Genomic DNA, 18066 nt, shown 5'->3' on the forward strand with positions numbered 1-18066 from the left:
TGAGTAGAAAGGTTTTTATCTCTGTGATTTTCCTCAGCTGAGTCTATTCTAGCGTAGCCTAGCAACCACATCCACCATGAGCCACTGTGGTGTTTGCAGGCCTCAATTTGTTTGCTGTTAAATTGCCCTGCCAAGCCCCTTTGATTTGCTCCAAGTGTGGAGAATAATTTAACCAGTAAAGCTGCCTGTGTTTTGAAACAGGTTTGCAAATTAGATCTGCTGTTGTGAATATACATTACTGTTGAAAATACAGTTTGCGCATTAATGATTTATTTATGAGTTTATTTGGCACATTTGGTTCACTTTTGACCGTCTGCATTTATACACTTGACCATCACCTCTGCAGTATCAGTGTGAATATAGCTTGTGGATAATACCGGATGTTTAAAATCATGTTTTAAACATTAGAGGATACTAGGGGTGTAACGGTATGCGTATCCGTACCGAACCATCACAAGCTGTCTCTGGGAAAATTCCATATGAAATGTCTACATAATGGCATGCAAATACCCTGTTCACTTCAAAGTCTAAACTCCAAGGGCTCTGCCCTTCAAAGTGGATGGGCATAGGAATGTGACTATATTTGGAATGTTACCCCTGTCGGTTCGGTATGAAAACATGTACCGTTACATCTCTAGACAATACACATCTGCGAATATGTATTCTGCTAATATTAAAGTAAACAGTGTACAGTTTAGCAAATACTTAACAATATGTGATGGAAAAAATGTACAGTGGTGGCCAAAAATGATGTCCAGGGAAATGTTTTTGCACAATATTTGCTTTTAATGCTCCCTTAGAGTCGATAAACCCATCAAATATGAGGTGTATGGTACAGAATGGGCAAAATACTAAACCTGTAGAGTTTTTACTGGAAATTTCTTTTGTAAAAAAGGCAAATAACAGTGTAATTTATTCAAAATACACAGAGAAAACTAAAAGCTCACAGGAAAAAAGCACAAGTTGCTTTTCTTATGTAGTAATATTTTGTTGCCATTTTAGTGTTTCTAGACTCTGTAGGCTTTGCTCATGTGTTGTGTGTTTTCGGCAAGCCTCCTCAATTTCCTTAAGCTGAGTTTAAGTTTACACACCAACTGTGCACCATGAATACAAATGCTTCAATACATTTTAATAATAAATTTGAATGAACATTGGAAATCACTTTTGGCCACTACTATAAATATGAATGCAATACCGCTTGAGTAGGAGTGTGATTAAAGTGCTCTTTATACAACAGTTCAATGGCACAAGTCTTTAGATAAATCAGAAAAACATTGGAGTTAGGGATGCTCATTTCGGTTTATTTACCTAACTGAGAACCGACACTTGTTTTCCGGACATTAACCATTAACTAATACGATTCTAATATTAAACTGGAATTAAATAATACATTTTGCTTCTCATTTCGAATGAGATGTGGCCGGTTTCTTGGCTGCATGCGACATCAGGAGGACACAGACTTCGAAATGAGACACAGCTAAAGTTGACAAGGGTCTGTGACACGTTACAAATACAAACATTTTCATCACAGATTTATTTTAAAATGTAAACAGCAGCATAAGGAAAAGACCAACAACAGCACCTGCATTCACATATGATCACATTTTCACAAACCTGCAGTGTTTTGGACATTGGAGAAAAACTAAAATAATATAAATCCAAAAGCATAAAATAAACAAAACAAACCTGTTTTCTCCTCCTTTCCTGTTTTCTCCATTAGTTGACAGATTTACTTCGCTTAATAGGACTAGGTGTTATAATCCCACTATTTCAGCACAGTTGAATTGCCCAATAGGACATTTTTCATGCCTAATGCAGGGGGAAGCAGTCAAGAATATGAATAGAGGAAAGGTTTCTGAGGTTTCACTGGTTCGTCGGCCAGGCATCCTCTTCCTTTTTCCCCTTAGCATATTTTTCTTTCACCATACGAAAACTAAAAACCATTTACTAATGCATTAGTAAATAATTATTATTTAAAAAAATACGATTATTATTATTTAACTTAAAATAAACATACCTTTTAAATACTTTATCTGATAGTATCCGTCACAATTTTTACTATCTGTTAACGGTTAAACAGTCAATATGAGGATCCCCAATTGGAGTCTCTTAAAAACCCTCTGGTCTTTCTTTCGCCACAGATTCCGGCCCAGCACCAGACACTGCCAATGTACGTGTGTTACTTTCAGTTTCACTTTCATTTGTCCAATTTAGCTTAGTGGCGAAGTGATACATTCCACAGAAAAGCAATGTGATCAAAATTTTGCAGTAAACTGTTCATGTTGGGGAAACGCTTTGAACTCCAAGTCTATGGTGCTTGCTTAGTACCTGTGTTTCCATCGGGAAAGTAGCAAGCCAGGTTTAGTCATAGAATCTCTATTTGTTTAGAATGCACGGCCAAAATCTCCCAAGATGCTTGGGTTTAGCGCCATGTTATAAAGGTTTCATTCATCATAGGTCAAGGAAATTCAACTTTTTAGTCAGGGAATTTCAGGGAATTTTACATTTGGCTTAGAGTGGGAACACTGTTATTGCTTATTCTGCATCTATTTTTTTAGATTAAGAATAAATAGGTGGCACCGGCACACCCTGACACATCTGTGTCTACGCCACCGTCTCAGCCAATCAGATTAGAAAACCAGAATGAACTATTGTATATTACAGGATATTCAGTGGTGGAAAAGGCCTAATGGGGAACATATTATATATTTACAGAAGCAGTATGTAAAGTGAAGTGCACTATATTTATGTACAACAATGACATAGCATTTGGGAGCTATTACGCTGATAAAAGATCGCACGTAGAAAATCCTCTGCATATTAAACCAGAACTCCATCCCCCCATTAAAAAACTATTGACATTAGTCAGCCCCCAGTGTTCCCTCACATCCCCTCTGATTACATTAGAATTATTATCATTTTGCTGTTGACACCCATTTATACAAACAGTTAGCAAAATACCGCAAAAATCACTGTAATGTAGCTCTCATTTTTGTAAACAAATACTTAAGCACTTTGTATAGAATTTACTTTGAAAAGTTGAAAATGTACCGTGTGTATGATCAGCATCTAGTGACATTGCTGTAGCTACAGTATATCTTTAAAGGTCTGTTGTGACGCAGTCATCATACTCTCAATACTGGAGTGACCTTGGCTTTACCAATGTGGTGGTGTTGCAGCTGACACGACTAGGTCACTTTGTAGTCATGAAACGTACTATGTGTGTCATGCTGTTCTCTGCTGGGCTCCTTTGTGAGAGAATAGTGATATGCTAATCCAGAACTGTATTTGAAGTTTGTATATAGAGTCATGAGAATCTTCATTGCATCTGTGACCCTTAACAGGCCTGCCTTCAAATTAAACTCTGTGGAACTGTGTAGAAGTCTCGGTGGTTTTGAAAATTCAAATTGACACTAGAAGGAAAGAGATAAGACATGTGAAGTGTGTTGCAGGGAGAAAAAACGGGCAGGCTGTATGACAGATTGAGGCCGCTGAATGTTCTCAGAGAGGCAATAGAGGTGGGAGTTTTCAGATGAAGCCATTATGACTCGCTGCTGTACCTCTGTTCTTCCCACACAACCACAGTCTGCTCTGTCTGGATCCTCGAGGGAAGAGATTGTGCTTGAACTAAACTGTGGTTTAAATATAAACCTCTCAACTGACTTTGCTTGAGGACACAGTTTGTACATTAGACATCAGGTGGCGACACAACTCAATATACCCAAATTGTTTGTTGTGCAAATACATAATTATTATTAAGAGAATATTTGTGTTAAATAATTAATGAATACATACTTTACACATGATTACGTGACATAAAATACATCAACTTATTAATTTAAACCTGTATACATTTCTTTGTTCGGTTGAACACAAAGAAAGATATTTGGAGGAATGTTAACTGACAGTTCACAGACCCCATTGACTGAAGGTCCCATCGGAGGAAAAATGATTGCAAAATTTGTAATTGTATTTTTTGTTCTGTTGAACAGAAAATAAAATATTTTGAAGAATTTTGGAAAGCAAACAGTTCTGGGGCACCTTTGACTACCATTTAAATATTTCTACTATGGTAGTCAATGGTGTCCCAGAGCTGTCAGTTGCTAACATTTTTTCCAAGTACCTTTCTCTGTGTTCAACCGAACAAGGAAATGTATACAGGTTAGTAATTTATGGAGTATCCCTTTAAGCTCGAAGTAATAAGAATTAACTACATGTACTAACTATAGGGTTAGTATTAGAGTGTAGTAAAATAGTTTCTCAGTATGCGTTCTTCAGTGGTCTTGTGTTCTCGCTCTACGTCATCAATAATATCTTTCAATGCCGGTTCCAATACTCAAGAACAGAGAACTCATGGAAGTGCCCAGATGTGTCCTCGATATCAAGGATGCATCGAATGCAGCCTTGCACGCATATGGAACTCGCAAGTTAATTTTTTCGATGCTGCCTTGCAAGACCGGTCTCCACGAGAACACGGGTCCATTCTTTGCCTTCTTGTAATTACATTTAGTCATTTAGCAGACGCTTTTATCCAAAGCGGCTTATACATTGGAAGCAATTATAACAACATAGGCAACAAAATACATAAGTGCATCAAAACTAGTCCATTAAAGCCTAACACAGTAAACAAAGCTAAGAATTGTGAGGTTAGTATTTTTTTTCTTTGAATAAGAAGAAAGAAAGGGAAAAGAATGAGGTTAAAATCAATCAGCGACATGAATTGAGTAACACCAGTGTTTCTGAATATCACTGATTTATTGTGTGGTTATCTCTCTTGTGATTCTTCTCTGATTTCTTTCATTTCACCCACTGAACTGCTGCTCATGTTTTTTTTTTGTCTTTTGCACCATCTCTGTAAACTCTAGTGACTGTACAGTATGGGAAGAATCTTGTGAAGAGATTAACAGTTTCTGAAATACCATATCTGGCATCAACTAACATTCCATCCTCTGTCACTTTCATGACATTTCTTCTCAATTTTAATGCTTAGTTTCGAACAACTACATTTTCTGGTTTGACTAGCCACATGATTGAGTTGTTATTTGCGATGACATTACAAATATACAGTATAAATATTAAAACAAAGTGCTTGTTGAGCTTTGTCAATGGTGTGTTCCCAGTCACTATAATTTTACTTACAGTGATAAGTACTTTAATCCTCAACACTAGATGCCAGCTGCCAGTGTTTTTGTGCTATTTTTGTCTTTTCTGACACTAGAATAGACAGACTTGTGATACATCAAGAGAACCTGAATGTAGTTGTAAAAAGCAATTAATAAATACATTTGCGCATTTGGCAGATGCTTTTATCCATATCGACTTACATTGCATTATACTATACATTTGTTTCTGAGTATGTGCAATCCTTAAGATTGAACCCATGACCATTGAACACCATGCGCTAGACACTGAGCCACAGGAAAGTGAATGTTTGGCCTGAATTATCACATGTGTTCAACGAATTTGACATATTTCACTATTCTCAAGCAATAATGAGTGGTATAGTGAGTGAACTTTACTTTAAAGATACATCTCTGGCAGCCAGGGGTCTGCATTCACTTACATGATGTATAAAAAAGTGCTTTTATGTTGTCTAATTTAATATCGTTCTCAACTAGCAATATGATAAACCACTAATTTACCTTACTGCACACACTCTCTCATTCTCCTCCAGGGACACGATGTGGCGTGTGTTTACAGGCGCTCTGTCTGTAGAAGAAAAGGAGAAAGGCAGTCTGGTTTTACAGGACCTAAGGGAGATCGAGTCATGGGTGTATCGGCTGCTGCGCTCCCCAGTTCCTGTTGCCGGTCAGCGGCGTGTTGATGTGGAAGTGCTCCCCCACGACCTGCAGCCTGCGCTGACCTTTGCCCTTCCTGACCCCTCCCGATTCAGCATTATAGATTTCCCTCTCCACCTGCCCCTGGAGCTGCTAGGAGTTGATGCTTGTCTGCAAGTCTTAGCCTGCATTCTCCTGGAACACAAGGTATTCATGTCCAGAGGAACAGAACCTGATATCAGATGGCACATACAATGATAATGTTTTTACAGTATCGTCATCGTGTATACATTTTATTTTTCTGAAGTGGGACAAATTCAAGATCTTCTTGTATTCTGGCTCTTAAAATGTTTGCAATAATAACTCTAAGCCTGTTTATTTACGGTATATTACCGTAAAATTTGAAGGCACCGGAGTGAATAATACTTTGAAGGTAAAATAGTTATTGCTTTATTTACTGAGCATGATGGACAGGTGCTCACTTGAGTTATAATGTTTTACAGCAGCTCTGTCACACTTGAGGTCAATTGCTGTTTTAGATCAGTTGTTCTGAAACGGACTAAGGAGACTCATTTTCACCCTCTGCTGTCTGTAGGTGGTACTGCAGTCCAGGGATTACAACGCTCTTTCTATGAGTGTTATGGCATTTGTTTCTATGATTTATCCCCTTGAGTATATGTTTCCTGTCATTCCACTGTTGCCCACCTGCATGGCCTCTGCAGAACAGGTAACACAGTCTGTCAGAAGTGCTTCTTATAAAAAATAAGCCAGCTCTGCTTTGGTTTTGTTAATACTTGCCTCCATTTTATTTTTTATTCTAGCTTTTGCTAGCCCCGACTCCTTATGTCATTGGCGTGCCTGCCAGTTTCTTTCTCTACAAGGCTGACTTTAAGATGCCCGATGACGTTTGGTTAGTGGATCTGGACTGCAACAGGGTATGTATTTGTAAGCCCTACTCATTAATGTTAATGTCCGATAGTGATCTTATGTTAATTGTATATGAATGATCCTGTAGGTCATTGCTCCTACCAATGCAGAAACTCTCCCTCCTCTGCCTGAACCTGAGAGCTCTGAGCTGAAGAAACACTTGAAACAGGTAAACTAGGCAGATATGATCATCTCCAGTCTGTTGTTGTTTGGATGTGAACTGAAAAACAGAGGTGATTAGAGAAAAGGCCCCAGAGAAAATGCATAAAATAATTACACTGTCATCTAACAGCTGCTGTAAACCAGACTAATTATAATACAGCATTTAAATAAGAAGAACGAAACCAACGAGAACCCTGCTTATGGCAAGATATTTAAAGATGATAGATTACGCTGTCATTCAAATCTACACAGACATTATCTCACCATTTCTAATGTCGATGGTGACTGAATATTTGACATAATTGAATAATATTCTATTATAATAACTGTATATTCTCCCCTTTTTTGTTCCAGCTCTTGGAGGTAATATACGTTTTAAGTCTCCCCTCTTTTAGACTCATAGTTCTAGATCTCTCGCTTTTACCCTTTATAAAACCCACATAGACCCTAATCTAGAGCTTGTCACCCGATTCTGAGCCCCCCAAGCTTAATCAAAAGCCATTAACATTAAAATGTGCAATAAACTGTTTTAACATTTCACTGTATTGTCAAATTCGTCTTTAAATCTGTTGTTTGTCATTTTTGCCAGTCTACAGCAGGATTTTTCGTCCAAATTAATTTTCCATTTGTTTCATTGTGAATTAAACATGATTATCATGCTGTCATTGTAATCACTCAAGCCAACATAGTCAATACACTAAATCATCATGAGTCACGAATCTCCATTTGCTTTTCTGAGTCACCAACAATCAGAGCTGAATCTTCCGATGTTCTGAAACCTGTTTACTTTTAATCGGCTGCAAAGAGACATTTTGACCTCCTATTTATAATGATGAAAACATGCAGTGGTTTAGAATTTCATTCGTAATCTGCCCATATTTTTCTCTCTCTCTTAATCAGTGCCATTTCGTAATCAGAATTTTCGTTTAATTTTCCGTAAATTAAGTCAAATCAGTACTGCCCTAGTCTTTTTAATTGAAAATACATCCCTGACCCCATGTGCACACTTACAAACTTACTCTGTCATCACCAGAGATCATTTTAACAGTTCCATATTTAATGTCGCCCTTTTTTATTGTAACCCTCCTGTTATGTTTATGCAAATTATCCTGATTGTATACCTTTAGTCTTGCAAGAAAATACAGTACATTTATATGATAACAACATAAATATATGAGAATCATATGTTTCGTTTAGTTTCAGATTTCCCTTGTCCTCTGGAACTACACCTTGACCGGTGTGAGGTTTTTAGTTTAGTTATTTTTGATAATTAGAAGCATCTATAAATCAGCTGCACCTTGTGGTTTCTGCAAGAACTCAATTCAGAGAACTAGCAATCACATGTACAAACACAATACAATAAAAATCTAAAGATATATGTTGTCCTAAAATTTTATTTAAAAAATCAGGTAGGTAAAGTATGAGTAAAAAAGCAATTGACAATTTAAACATAAATAATTGATCATTTATTTAAACGTGTGGTTTTAAATCATTAGTAAGATTTGCATATAACAGGAGGGTTCAATCAATATCTGAAATGAATCCCTTTACAAAAGTTTAATTTGTCAGTTCCGACTTCAAGTCATATAACCCCCCTACCAAAGTAAGCAAAGTTTGTGATGTTACTTTGAGTTTTGGACACAGTTCTCCACTAACGTGTGTGAGAGAGAGAGGGGGATATGCTTCCCTTTCATTTCATAACCCGCTGTTATGCCTGGTAAACAATGATGCCCTGTCATCTTCCTGTGTAATACATGACTTTGTATGAACCATATTATTGTTCCACTCTGTCTTTCTTTATGGTTGCTCTCCACCCTTCAATGGGCTTTATACATGCGTGACTTCTGTGTTTCACAGGAAGAACCCTCTGCAGTTTCTGGTTGGGGAGACTTGAATTAGAGAGAAATGGAAAAATGTGAAAATAGTTCAATTTAGCAGATGCTGTACATTGGGGCACACAGCAGTGGTATATAGAAGTGCTGTTCTAGCGTATTTGACATAATACTGTAACAAAGTTCAATAAAAGGAAGGAAGGAGGCGGGAACCGGCGAACATAAAACAGTCTTTTAATCAAATAAACAAACAATAAAACAAACTTAAAATGCCGGCAGCTCCCTCACGGTTCACTGGAGGCCATACAACATAAAGTACAGGTCGGTCCTCTCTCGTCGTACCCTCCTGTCGCTTGTCCTTTTATGCTTCCGGAGCTCCTCCGTGAGAGATGCGAGACAGGTGCACGCGCAGCTGACACTCATTATCACGTGTCACTGACCTCGGCCGTTCCCTCACAGCTTCCGTCCCGCCTTGCTCGTTACAAATACTTTAAGTTAATATTTAGTTTTAACATTCAAATATGGTAGAACGCCATATACACGTCTATATACCACTGCTGTCTACCGCAATGTACAGCATCTGCTAAAGTGAACTATTTTCTCATTTTTCCATTTCTCTCTGCTTCAAGTCTCCCCAACCGGAAACTGCAGAGGGTTCTGACCGTGAAATGCGGAAGTCACGCACGCATAGAGCCCATCCACTCACTTTTGGTCACATGATTTCCTTCTCAGTGACGGGTGATCATGTGACAGTACCTCCATGTTTTCTTGTGCTCTTCAGTGTCTGTTAAGGTTGACTGTGATCACCCAAAAGCAGATCTTCGCCTCCGATAACAAGGTTTACACATATTTGCTCTGTGAATGTGCCATGTGCTGTCTGCACGGACAATATTTCTTGGCTCCTCCCCTTTCATTAAACACACACAACACGCCTAGCCCTAGAAATAAAGCATTATTACTCTGCTGTATCCTTAAAAATATTTAAAATAAAGTAAGTAACTATTTCTTTCCTCCATACCTTCTTAATAAACATACTCATGCTCGCATAGAGTGTAACTGTTTTTCCGCCTAATATATCTGTGTGATGAAGATTGTATAAAAAAAGCACTTCAGTATGTTTGGCTTGAGCATGTTTGAATGCATCTTCTCACTTACATTATGCTTATTAACCCAGAGGAAATAAAATAAAGTACATGGAGCGGATGATGTTATTGGTTCTGTTAGTGTGCTGGCCAAGCGCAGGGTCTGAGAGAATGCCAGCTGAAAGGCATTGAGTGAGCAATGGCAGAACTCCCAGAGTGCTTTGTTAATGGCTCAATGTGACGGCCGCACCCTTCCCCTTTAACTCTCTCTGACTATTGAAATGTTCAATGCTCGACTGTCGTTTCAGGCAAAAGTCTTTCAAGGTTTTGTGCCTGTGTAAAATTTCTGTAACGTTTTCTTTACCTATGTACCCCCCTCCCACTTTGCTTCAACAATTCTCATTAAATCAGTATATTGTGAATGCTGAAGCAGCTGTGCAATAAAAGACAATATATGCGATCACATAAAATGATGACTGCTTCTGTGAAGTCAGCAAACACACAAGTAATTATCATTTTCTATGGCTTGCTGTCTTTTATCTGCCAAGCACAGACTTCTTGAATGTTGTTTCACCTGTTCAATATTTATGAACTCGAATTTCAGCTGAATCATAATGTATCCATCCCCAGATATGTTCAGATATTCTGAAGAATTGATCAGATAAAAGTCACGATTGCCTGAAGCGATGGTGCGCCTGATTTCATTTTGTCTGTCAGGATTATTGTTTAATTTATCTCCCTGTATCCATCTTCCTCCTTTCTCTCACTTTCTCTGTCTCAAGGCTCTGGCTAGCATGAGTCTGAACACTCAACCCATTCTGAACCTGGAGAAGTTTCAGGAGGGGCAGGAGCTGTCTCTGTTACCCCCTGGCCGTGACAAAGCTTCACCTTCCTCCACTGAGTTTAACCCACTCATCTACGGCAATGATGTCGACTCTGTGGACGTCGCCACAAGGTATGAAGTCTTTTACTTATTTATTTGTGACTGGTATGTCTTTAGTACACCAATTTCTTTGGTTTTACAAGACAAGATTTGCGCTTACAACACTAGTATGATTTTAGCTTTGCAAAGTTTGCCTCATTCTGATTTAAAGGGACAGTTCACTCAAAAATACAATTCTGTCATCATTTACCCTCAAATTGATCCAAATCTGTATCATTTTTTTGTTCTGTTGAACACAGAAAAGATATTTCTGATATTTCTGATAAGGTCATGTGTCCTAGTATCAGGGTTTCTATGGTCTTTGGAAAAGTATGGATTATAATTTGATTGTTTTCCAGGCCTGGATTAGTATGGAGGGAAATTGAGCATGGAGAAAATTATGAGTATCCAGACTATTGCCCTATCTGTTTTTCTAAAATATAAAATTAAGAATATCTGATAATAAATGTATTTTTAGGAAGTTAGGACCGTTTTTCCAAGCACTGCTAAAAGATTTTATACCAAATCTGCTGGAGGGCTGTTTGCTGTTATTGGATATTACGCAGTAGGCAGCTACAGAGCCATTGAGAGAGAGAGTTGTGTCAACTCCGATGACTCCAATGGAACAGTTTTTTTTCACAGCAAGGGTGGTCCATGGAGGTTCTCAATAGTTCTGGGATTTTACTAGTAACCTATGGAGCAGCAGCAAAACTGACCAATTGCTTTCTCCCTCTTTCCAGAGCGCCAGGGACTTTGCACTCCCAATTTAAACGTGCTTGATGCGCATCAACATTTTGATTAACAAACCTAAACTGGCTTTGACTCTGGAGCGTTTAATGGTTGTGGTTAGCCTATTAAACAACAACACTATTTGCAAATATTTTAAATGCATCAATGAATTCTTGTTCTTAAATTCTCTTTCTATATTATTATAACAATTTTTATAATAACAAAAAACAAGTGTCTGCGACTTTTGTAATTTGATGTCTATGTTTGTAACTGTACAAAAAGTCAAAGGAACAACGCTTACATTTGTCATTCCAAACCCAAATGCTCTTGAAAGATCGATCGTATTTCAATCTGGTAATATTTGTACAAAAATATCAATTGGCCATGTGTTTACTCATCAATGATGAACATGAAAAGAAAGACATGGCTTTAGCTATTGTTATCTAATTGCACTCAATTGTTCTAAAATGAACATTTCTAAAATCCTACACATGGCCCAGATTGAAAGTTGTAACATTTTTAAAGAAGCCAAGTTTATGAATTTTAGTTTGTCCGAACAAAGACATTTTTACCAATTTGAAACAACTTGAGGGTGAGTCAAAGATGACAGAATTTGGCTGAACTGTTCCTTCAAGGTGTTATATTTTCTTAATCTGCCCTATAAAACTCATGATACTTCTCTAACATGTATTTAATTTATTTTTTAATGTAGAGTGGCAATGGTGAGGTTTTTCAACTCTCCAAATGTGCTGCAAGGGTTCCAGATGCACACCCGCACGCTGCGTCTCTTCCCCCGACCCGTGGTGGCGTTCCAGGCCACGTCTTTCCTAGCCTCACGTCCACGGAGAAATGGATTCACTGAGAAGCTCTCTCACACTCAGGCAGTGGAGTACTATGGAGAGTGGGCTCTCAACCCAACCAACCTGGCTTTCCAAAGGATTCATAACAGTGAGAGAGATGCACCTCGTGGTTCAAGGACCAGCATGCATTTCGTTTGTGGCTTGTGTGTAATTATACTGTGTGTTTTTGTGTGTCAGATGTGTACGACCCCTCTCTGATAGGCGATAAGCCTAAGTGGTATGCCCACCAGTTACAGCCGGTGTTTTATCGCGTGTATGATGGAAACTCACATCTGGCAGAGGCATTGAGTGGACCACTGCAGGATGAGACAAATGATTCAGATCCTACTGATGACAGGTTAAAAAAAACATACACATATCACACATTCACTCTCGATCTTCTGTATCCTTACGTTTTATTTTTCCGTTTACTGTTCAGTGGTAGTGACAGCGAAGGATATGATGACTCCAGTTCTTCCTACTCGTCTCTCGGAGACTTTGTGAATGAAATGATCAAAGGAGACATTCAGGGGGACACGCCAAGTGAGTCTCTGAATCCCTGGTTAGGGATTATTAATGCAAAGCATCTGTTACTACCTATTTTATCACTCCGAAGACACTCCTGAACTTTCAAGACGTTTCTTTAGAACTAAGTGTAGCTTCTGCTCCTTAATCATTTCCTCTCTTCAAGATGTTGACCCCCTGACTCATGCTGCACTGGGAGATGCTAATGAGGTGGAGATCCATGACTTCCAGGAGTTTAAAGGAGACAGTGGAGAACAGGAGCCGGATCCAGAAGGCCCTCCAGAGGCTTTAGATGGCCAGCCGATCCGATCGAGTTCCAGCACAACAGCCAGTTCCAGCCCCAGTACAGTCATACAAGGGGCTAACCACGTGAGTACAGTTAGTGTTAAGTGTATCTGGATAATTCCATGCGATGGTCAACCTTGCCATGCAAATATATAACGTTTCACCAGATGTTTGTGTCATACTGTGATGCAAATATTTTGACGTTTAAATATTCTTGTGAGGTCTTGCTCTTAAAAGTTTTAAAAGCATTTTTTTATTTTTAAAGCATGATTTTCCATATTCGGGTCATTTCCATTTGTTGATTATTACTTCTGGTTTGTACATTTTAATTCACAGAAATACAAAAAAGTCCCTCAAAAAACATCCCGTCACATCCATAATGCATATACTTTATTTAAAAAAAAATGTATAGAAAATGTATACATAGGGTTTTAGAAAGCTATAAAACAGATGATGTAGTGTAGTGGTAATAAGTACATTATATATAAAGTTCAGCAAATGATCACATCAATCACATCCAAACCCTGGAATTGCACATAGTGCAACCCCTCATGCATTGTGACATTTTAATAAAGATCTGTGTTTTTCTGTTTGCAGGAACAGAAAGAACCTGTTGAGTTTGAGGCGACGGCTAACGTTGCGCTCCAGAACTCTTCTCCGGGATTAGGTGTACCTTTTACAAGACCCGCCCCAGAGCCAGTCCTTGTAGATCCAGCCACTAGGAAGCGAGAGTATGATAACCCTTATTTCGAACCCCAGTATGGCTTTCCTACAGAGGATGATGCAGACGCAGACGAGCCGGAGGAAAGTTACACACCACGATTCAACCAGAATCTCAACGGCAACAAGTATGTGATCAGTAAATAGTGTAGTTCTACACAGTCATCTATAAACGGGCTTAACATCCTCTGTTTATGAACTGCGTGTGTGTGTTTAGACCATCTCGGCCGTTGAGACCCAGTAGCCTGAAGCTTCCGGGTGAATCAGATGGAGAGGGTGATTCCAGAAATAGCTCTCCTAACTCCACCATTTCCAACAACAGCAGCGATGGCTTCGGGGGACTCATGTCCTTTGCCAGTTAGTGGCCAGCTTAACATAACCTTCATTCAGTCCTTAATACTGTAGCTCGTGTTGCAAAAGTTGACACAAAAATACAGGGAATGTCTTCATTTATATGTTCTTTTTCTTGGGTATGTTTAGGTAACTTGTATAAAAACCACGGCACCAGCTTCAGTCTTTCCAGTCTGGCTTTGCCTAATAAAGCGAGGGAGAAGAACACGCCCTTCCCCAGCCTCAAAGGTAAACACAGCCCTTCGGTCTCTTCATGCAGCCTTCCCTCTCATCCACCCACCAGCTTGTCTTCTCTCTCATTATTACTTCTTCCAGTCCAGATCTCTCCTCTGGTCCTGTCTGTCTGTCTTGTCTTTTCTTCTTTCTCTTCCCACTTTCCAGAACCTTTTATCTTTCTCTCTCCTTACAGTAGTCCTAGCATTCTGAGTATATACAACTTTCTCTTCACCTTTTCTACTGTTGATTATGCTGGATTCACTGTAATTAGACTACTAAACTGAAGTTATTTAAAGGTCAAATATGAAGTTACAGGAATAAAGGTTTTACTTTTTCTTTTCGGGGAAAATAATACTACTGTGTAGTCTATAATAATCAATAGAACTGCAGGAGCTAAATATGTTATGATACACATTAGAGGGTACGGACTTGTCGTCACTTTCCCACGTGAACACCACGTGAGCACGCCGGACTGCGCCCCCTAGGTGGCTAAACACTGTTTCCAACATCAGGAAATGTAATTCCGCGCAACATTTTTGTGTCCAGGAACACCTGATTCCTTTGTAAATTGTAGGAAAGTCGTAAGGATCACTGTTGAGTCTAGCTGCTTGTAATTTCAGCAAATAATTGCATTTTTTAGTCCCTGTTTCTTTGTTTCTCCTATTCTCCTCAGTCATTTTGCTGTGTTTTTGCCACTCAGGGGAGCGTGTACCGACATGTTCACGTGGGAAAGTGATGTCAATGCATACCCTCTATTTGTAAACTTAACTAACCGTTTTCAAGCGCGTCAGTTTTCATGCTTCTAGTTTAGTCCACAGCACAGTAACAAGACATTTGTCAACTTCTAATCTAGACACATTGTAACAGTTTCATTCCTAGTGGTTTAAGTGTGAATGACACAAGATGCAGGACTGTAAGTTTAACACAGACAGACATTAAGTCTGAAACGACTTCAACCTTCAGAACTCATTGGTTCATTTTTTTCTGTTTTCTGTTTTTCTCTTATTTGTTATTTTTAAAAGAATATTTCGATTTTGATTTAACAGAGGACCCAGATCAAGGTCTGTGGGAATGTTTATTGACCCGACCCACAAATGTTCTTCATCCTGTTTTGCTGGTCTAGCAATGGAGAGTATCATGCCCCTATTTTTCCAATCAGAAGGAAATGTTTCTGTGGAAAATAGTGGCATACGTTTATCTTATACATGTTCTAGGGTAGCAACCATGTTTTATCCTGTTGTTGACTTGATTTTCTGTTTGTTTATGATTTTGGATGATGTTTGTATTGCTCAGACGACGGGGATGACAGTCCTGACAGTCCTGGTATGTTTTTATAGTGTGATGAAACAAACTGCTGTTTTGATAACCATTAGACCCTTTTAGTGCTGAGAGAATGAGCATCTCCTTTTTCAATCTTAACCTGATGTGACAGACTGCACTGGTTCCAAACTACAGTCCTGGATGTCTCATCCTGCACTAAACTCTAAACAGTGTTTTTATGAACTGATAATGTGGGTTATTTTCATGGTTGGATTATTCACAGAAATGTAAAATCTCCATGGACAGCAGTTTGGAACCTTTGAGGATATATCTGTGTTCACATATATCCACTCTGCCTTTCCTCTTGTTTCTAATGTTGATTTATTTCTGGTTGGTATTTAATAACAATGGTAAGAAAATCCTATAAAGGAGATAACAACAATGGTTTCATTTCAAAACATTTTATTTTTGTATGTAGGGATTGTTGACTGCTCTTTGTGTTGCGTTCCGTGTGTTTTTCCATATTTGTGTTGTCTGTAATGGAGACTGAGGTCTGATCCATATCTTTTCCATTTAAATTCCACCTACACTGCATGAGTGAATTTAATATAGCAAAACCACACTGTAAGTGCTTCTGATCTGCTTCAGCACTGAAATTCGATGGTGGATTTCCACTAAAGTCTCTAAAGAGGAGACTTTGAACTCTGTTAGCTGTAGTGTGGGTGTTTCAAATGAGTCTATATTGAGGATTTTAATATAGACATACACCTGCTCCTAGCTACAAGTGAACACCTTGTGGAGAGGTGGGTTCAAGAGAACACCAAGAGAGCACTGGAGGAGCCTTTAGGTGAAGAAGCCATGCTATGTTTTAGCTAGCAAGTCAACTTGGAATGTTTTCTTGGCTGTTACTCAGCGTGAAAACAGAGAAACACAAAAAATGAGCACATTAAGTATCTGTAGCTCGGAGTTGGAAGCATTGTCTAGTAACACAAATCAGAGGTGATGTTAGCCTTTTTTCACCAGCAGACAACCTACATGTTTTGTAAAAGGTTGTCTTTGCCATCTGGATATAATCGTTTCTTTCCTAGGCTTTCTGGCAGGTTGAGGCAGATTTGTTTTTCATTGTAATGTAGTAAAGTATAACAGTTGAGTTTATTTGTAGTCAGCACACTATTAAACTAAGCATTATCTGTGGGACTACAACATGTCATCAGTAGTTGCAGTAAATTGAGACTTCTGAGAAGTCTCTCTCCCTCTTTTTCTCTCTCTCATTCCCATGCTCTCTGCTGGTTTTCTCTGTTGTATATGTACATGTGTCCAGTGCTTGTGGGTTGATGTTTGGACTGGTTCTGTCTGGGCCGGTGTTGTTCTCTGTCCCCTTTTAACCCCTGCACTAATTCTGGCTTCTGTGTCCAGTATTTGGGCTAAATTCACTTATGGAGATTGTAACAGAGATCGGCCCGGCGAGCGGAGAAGGTGGGTTCCGCCCTTTGCTGCGTGAGCTGCATGCTTCTCCAAAGCCAGTCAGCTACATCACCCAGCATCCCGTTCAACCATCGCTTCCTAATCACTCACATTCGACACTCATCTTGCCTTAGGTCATTCACTGTGTTTTTGCTGGTTTAGTCCTGTTATTTTGTTGCTACGTGCCATGTAGCAACGATATAACAGGACTAACATCGTATCTATACCAGACGCGACTGACACGACAAAATACATTAGAAACGCATTAGAACCAATTAAAATATAACATTTTGTCCACACTGGATGCATCCGCTGGAGACACTGTGCAAGGACCATCGGTACTGTCACAGCTTGGAGAGAAATGGTGGTTATGCAGGATAGATTGTGGATCTTAGTTTGTGTACGTTGAGGATTTCACTGGTCAACAATTCAATGGGGAACTCCACCAAAAACATTTTTTATTCTGCCATGAATTACTTGCCCTCAAGTTGTTCGACAAGCCAATGACATCAGTTAATGGTCGCATCGCAAATTAAGATTTTTTGATGAGGTTTGTGAGCTTTCTGACTCCTGCCCATAGACATCAATGCAACTGACATTCAAAGGGCAGAATGTTAGTTGCGTTGCTGTCTCAATTTTTTATTTACAATTCGAAGTTGAACGGATTTCCTTGGCTTGTCAAAAGGCTTGAGGGTGATTAATTCATGGCAGAATTTCCGAGTTCCTTTTTAACAAAGTGACAGGACAGAACAATTGTGCTATTGGCTATTGGAACTGCATTGTGGCTTTATATTACACACATACACATTTACATTAGTCAACTACCTATTACTACTAAATACAGAACAGTAGTCTTTTGCATCTCTGTTACTTTCTGTTAGTGTTTTTTAATCAATACTACTTTATATTTCATATTTATTTGCTGAGTTTCACTCTATTAGAATAACAGGCATGTGTTATGTTACTTGGTTTTAG

General features: G+C 38.8%; 1 protein-coding gene across 8 annotated transcripts in view; it reads left to right on the plus strand.

The window, feature by feature from the left end:
• The window catches only part of madd (MAP-kinase activating death domain), a 55637-nt gene that overhangs the window by 13902 nt on the left and 23669 nt on the right, over positions 1-18066 (plus strand). For 5 of the 8 annotated variants that reach the window (XM_079466272.1, XM_079466274.1, XM_079466275.1 and 2 more), the window contains exons 5-17: positions 5675-5984; positions 6373-6504; positions 6599-6712; positions 6793-6873; positions 7221-7229; positions 10563-10735; positions 12144-12379; positions 12469-12628; positions 12710-12813; positions 12962-13164; positions 13678-13928; positions 14018-14157; positions 14281-14379. In XM_079466272.1, coding sequence (XP_079322398.1) covers positions 5675-5984; positions 6373-6504; positions 6599-6712; positions 6793-6873; positions 7221-7229; positions 10563-10735; positions 12144-12379; positions 12469-12628; positions 12710-12813; positions 12962-13164; positions 13678-13928; positions 14018-14157; positions 14281-14379 — 2012 coding nt within the window. The remainder of the gene's footprint in view (positions 1-5674; positions 5985-6372; positions 6505-6598; positions 6713-6792; positions 6874-7220; positions 7230-10562; positions 10736-12143; positions 12380-12468; positions 12629-12709; positions 12814-12961; positions 13165-13677; positions 13929-14017; positions 14158-14280; positions 14380-18066) is intronic. The other 3 variants (XM_079466276.1, XM_079466273.1, XM_079466279.1) reach the window with 1 other exon arrangement.

This window comes from Barbatula barbatula, assembly GCF_947034865.1.
Source record: "Barbatula barbatula genome assembly, chromosome: 1".
Classification (NCBI taxonomy): Eukaryota; Metazoa; Chordata; class Actinopteri; order Cypriniformes; family Nemacheilidae; genus Barbatula; species Barbatula barbatula.